This window comes from Pelmatolapia mariae, linkage group LG18, assembly GCF_036321145.2.
Source record: "Pelmatolapia mariae isolate MD_Pm_ZW linkage group LG18, Pm_UMD_F_2, whole genome shotgun sequence".
In the NCBI taxonomy this organism is placed as follows: Eukaryota; Metazoa; Chordata; class Actinopteri; order Cichliformes; family Cichlidae; genus Pelmatolapia; species Pelmatolapia mariae.
Genome location: NC_086243.1, coordinates 11,750,001 through 11,755,179, shown reverse-complemented (window position 1 = coordinate 11,755,179; position 5,179 = coordinate 11,750,001). Strand labels below are relative to the sequence as shown.

The 5,179-nt window shown below is 37.7% G+C and overlaps 1 protein-coding gene across 1 annotated transcript in view; it reads right to left on the bottom strand.

Annotated features, from left to right (window-relative positions):
• Nucleotides 1-3,848: 3,848 nt before the first annotated feature.
• mrpl34 (mitochondrial ribosomal protein L34) overlaps nucleotides 3,849-5,179 on the bottom strand; it is a 5,707-nt gene continuing 4,376 nt past the window's right edge. The window contains exon 2 of the mRNA XM_063462241.1: nucleotides 3,849-4,485. Coding sequence (XP_063318311.1) covers nucleotides 4,170-4,485 — 316 coding nt within the window. The 3' untranslated portion in view covers nucleotides 3,849-4,169. The remainder of the gene's footprint in view (nucleotides 4,486-5,179) is intronic.

Genomic DNA, 5,179 nt, shown 5'->3' with positions numbered 1-5,179 from the left:
TTATCTTCTGACACCCAGCCTATCTCATTGGCTGAACAGTGGCAGGTCTGGGAAAAGAGAGAAAGGGCAAGAAGCCGATTGGCCAGAAAGTCATGACGTAGAAGACAAATTCCCCAATATCACGCAGGTTATGGACGAGGGTGCTCATAAAAACAACACTACTTTCTCCACTACTCCTCCCGCACGTACACCGCTTATCAGCTTCTGGGGATCCGCACACAGAGGTAGAGAGTCTGAAAAACGCAGATTATACAGCAGCATAAAACAAGCTATAATAATAATGATATTAATTTAGTGATCGGACTGATTCCTGTCGTGTATTTTCAGTTAAAATGAATTACAATAATGGTTTAAGAATATTGCAAGGGTGTTTAGCTGTAAATGTTCACGCCCCCCCCCACCCCCCCATAAAAAAAAAAACAACAACAAAAACCTACCTTTAAACTCATATTTTTAAAATTAATTTAAAACATTTAAACATTTGAATTCATTTCAGTTTTCTTTTAAATAGCACTAATTCACAACAATAGTCGCCTCAATATGCTTTATATTAGAATATTAGAAAGAAACCCTAACAATCAGATATCCCCCTAAGAGCAAGCACTTTGTGGAAGAACTCTTTTTAACAGGAAGAAACCTCTGACAGAACCAGGTTCAGGAAGGGCCAGCCATCTGCCAAGACCAGTTAAGTGTAAGTGGAAAGAGAAGAAAGCAGAGAGAGACAGGACAAAAGACACATTGTGGGAGAAAGAGCCAGAGTTTAATAATAACTAATGATTAAATACAGTAGTGGACAATAAACATACAGAGACTAAAAGTAAGTAAGGGAGGGTTCGGTGTCACCTGATCCAGCTGTAAGCTCTATCATAGAAGGAATTTTTAAAGCCTAATCTTAAAAGTAGAGATGGTGTCTGTCTGCAAATCCAAACTGGGAGCACAGAAGAGGCGCTTGAAAGCTGAAATATCCTAGGAACCACAAGTAAGCCAGCACTTTGAGAGTGAAGTGCTCTGTTGGGGTGATGTGGTACTATGAGGTCGTTAAGATAAGTTGGGGCCTGATTATTCAAGAACTTGTATGTGAGGTGAGGGATTTTAAATTTGATTCTTAACAGACAGCCAGTGAAGAGAAGCCAGTATAGGAGAAATACGCTTTTTCTTTCTAGTCCCTGTCAGAACTCTAGGTGCACTATTTGGGATTAAATTAAGGCTTTTCAGGGAGTTTTTAGGACAGCCTGATAATAATGAATGACAGTCCAGCCTACCTTGGGATGTTCTGCTAGGTCTTGGCTGCAGCCACCTTCAGTTGCCACTTGTTTGTGGGTCTCTCTGCCAACAGTTTTGTATATAATACCTGAAAGCATGCTCTGTTGGGTTGACTATTAAAGAATACCTCATCATTTTCTTTAAAGGAACTCTTTGGCTCATTATTCATTTGCACTGTGAAGCGTTGTCTTCATAAACGTATGAAGTGATTCTCAAAGTTTGTGCTATGGAAGCCTGGATGGGCTGCGAAGGTACTGCAGGTGGCCGGCAGCAATAACAGAAGTTCAGTTTGAAATTAAATCACTACGTACAGTTTCATATTTATATGTAATATGAATTAAAATTGGTAATGGTACGTAGTTAGTTTGTGACATTAGTCATTACTCTGACCTTTACTGCTTTTGTATTGAAGTTTGTGTCCCAGTGGCAAGTGGGTCACGCACTGGCCTTAACACTTTGCATGTGACTGTGGCATTAACAATTTATAACCAACAGCCTGTGTTGGTCATGCATGTTTTTTGATTGCATTTTCCAAGGAAATAAATAACCTTCTCTTGTATTTTGATTGGTGTAATGACTTAAGATTGGATGGAGCCCAATGGGATTTTCTGGATTTTAAGTGATATGTAGCACTCTTGATTTTGAAAATGGTTGAACTTTTTTGTAGTGTCACTCTGAGAAAAGATTTTTCTAATTTTAGAGAAACTACACAAATTAATGAAGGCAGTCCTATATATTTGTTTGATGTGCTCACTCTAGGACATATCGTGGTCAAAAATGAAACCAAGATTCCTCACAGTGTTACTGGAGGCCAAGGTAATGCCATCCAGAGTAGGTATCTGGTGACAGACCATATTTCTAAGATTTTTAGGGCCAAGTACAACAACCTCAGTTTTATCTGCATTTAGAAGCAGGAAATCAGAAACCATCCAGACCTTTATGTCTTTAACTAGAATTGTGTCATCTAGCTCTGTGGCTTAATAAAGCTGAGTGTCATCTGTATACGAATGAAAATATGAACACTTTTGCAGTGTTTTCTAATAATGTTGCCTAGGGGAAGCATGTACAATGTAAAAAGTACTGGTCTTTGCATAAAACGTGGAACATGATTAACTTGTGTGTGACAACTCCCCATTTACATAACCAAACTGTAGTCTATCAGTGCAGTGCAAAAGCAACAGTGTGTTCTACTCTCTGTAGTAAAATACTGAGTTCTAATAGGAAAAACATAGAAATAAAGTTCCCTGCCAGAGGCCAGAAAATCATTCATAATTTTCACTAGTGCTGTGCTATGATGCACTAAATCTTGGCACAAACTCTTTAACTCTGCAGCAAGCTGTTTAACAACTACTGTTTCAAGAGGGGTCAGTGTGGTCTAAAAGACAGATTGATGGTTAAGGGGAAGACATTATTGAAGTAAACTAAGATATATCAGCAGTTTTAAAAGTTGCTGTTCTTATAAGCACATCTGTGGCATGGTTGTTACTATTTTTGTAATGGTTAAAATTTTATTTGTGAAGAAACTCATGAAGTCATTACTAGTTAAGGTTAAGGGAAATGTTTGATCAACAGAGCTTGGACTCTGTTCGCCTGAATGCAGTGCTGAAGAGAAACCTAGGGTTGTTCTTATTTGATAAATAGTAAGATGTCCTAGCTTTAGGGAGGAGTTTTTTAGAGCAACAAACTATTTGTACAGCCTAAATGAAGACCTTCTAAATTAGATGCATGTTTGAGAGTTATACCAAGGAGTACAAAAGAGTAAAGTACTTCTGATTCAGATTTGTTGGGATGTTCTGCTAGGTCTTGACGGCAGCCGCCTTCAGTTGCCACTTGTGGGTCTCTCTGCCTTTGGTTTTGTATATAATACCTGAAAGCATGCTCTGTCGGGTTGACCATTAAAGAATACCTCACTGTTTCCTTTTGAGGAACTCTTGCCTTGCTTTTGCAGTATGCTTCGGGTCATTATTCATTTGCACTGTGAAGTGTTATCTGATCACTTTTTAGGAACCAGTGCATTCATTCTTTTTAAGAATGAACCAGATCAATGTTGACTTGACTACATGTAAAGGTTTTTTTATGGTCTATTTTGGTTTTTCAACCTAATGATGGCCTAACTTACATGAACATATATTTGGACATTATACCATGCACTTCAGTGAAAAGCTACCAAATACAAATTCAACACTTGGAATCACATCAAGGTTTCTTTATCTGCTTATTTTGTCACGGACTAATGACGAAACAGGGCTCGCCTGGCCACAAAACTGATTGTTAGTCAATCGTCCAGTTAATTTTGAGCCTCTGTATCTGTCAAATATCAAAAAAGGAGCTTTTTGGTACAAACCAAAGGACAATCTTTAGATGTTTTAGGCCATTGTTGTGATGTTTCATTTACTCAAGCACAATACACATTTATCAGATATGCAGAATAAATAATGTATATACCTTTTCGTGTCAACTAAGGTAACACAGACTTATTTTTTTGCTGCAAATCGTGACTTATTTTTTTGCTGCAGATCGTGCTCATGAGCACAGCGACTCTACAAAAGCCATTCTAAACAGGATAAAACTAACAGAAGTGAAGGTGATTCTGGAAAAGAATTTTATTATAGGAACATTTTTTCTTTAAGTCAACAATGTTTACTCAAAAAGAAAAAGAAATGAAGTCACACAAATGTGCTAACATGTAATGACTTTGACCAAAACCGCCCTGACCAGAGTGGGTGGGCAAAATTACAGGGCACATTTACACTCTCAAGACCAATACTGTGGAACTGCCAGTCCCAGACTACACCCAGTATCACACCAGTTAACCCAATACACAAGTTCTTTGCTTCATGCTGAGCACCTGCAAAATATAAGAACCAAGGTCTTTTTCTTTAAAGTCAAATCTTCATTGGGAACTTTCAGTGTGTGAGCGATTTCCGTCCTTTCAACATACGCCGCAGAATCACTTCGATGCCTCCTTGTGAGCTGATCCTTTTGATCCAGCCGTGGGTTCTCTTTCGTTTGATGTTTTTGGGCTGATACTCTGTGCCTCTTTTCCGGGTCCGTACCTGCTGGTACTGCCAGGGAACCTGCTGAAACACTCCTGAACCTTCAGCTTGTGAAGAAATTGTATCTGAAGCTTTGAAAACCTGTGGTCTAGCAGCTGCTCCAGGACCAATCCAGCTGCTGAACGATCTAAGGTAAGAGGTTCCAGTTAGGTCTGCTGTGGGAATGCTGTTGGAAGAACAAAGATTAAAATGTTGTTGAAATATGTTACTCTAATTTCAAAATTATGCCACAATAATACAGTAACTTCGTGCAAGCTGTAAATCCATTTATCATAATGAAGTTTATGTGTAGGGTTTCATTTTTTCACAACAGCATCATATCAGTTGTACTGCTTCGATATTTAATTAAGAATTTGCAAACAAAATTCAGTGCAAGGTGTCTTAAAGAGTGGTGGACTGGGGGCAATTATAACATCTTTTACATTTTCCTTGATAGCTCACAGACTATGTGAAATATACTGGTCATATTTTCATAAAAGAAACACACACACACATATATACACACACACACACATATATATGTATATACACATATATACACACACACACATATATATGTATATACACATATATACACACACACACACATATATGTATATACACATATATACACACACACACACATATATGTATATACACATATATACACACACACACACATATATGTATATACACATATATACACACACACACACACATATGTATATACACATATATACACACACACACACACACATATGTATATACACATATATACACACACACACACACACATATGTATATACACATATATACACACACACACACACATATGTATATACACATATATACACACACACACACACATATGTATATACACA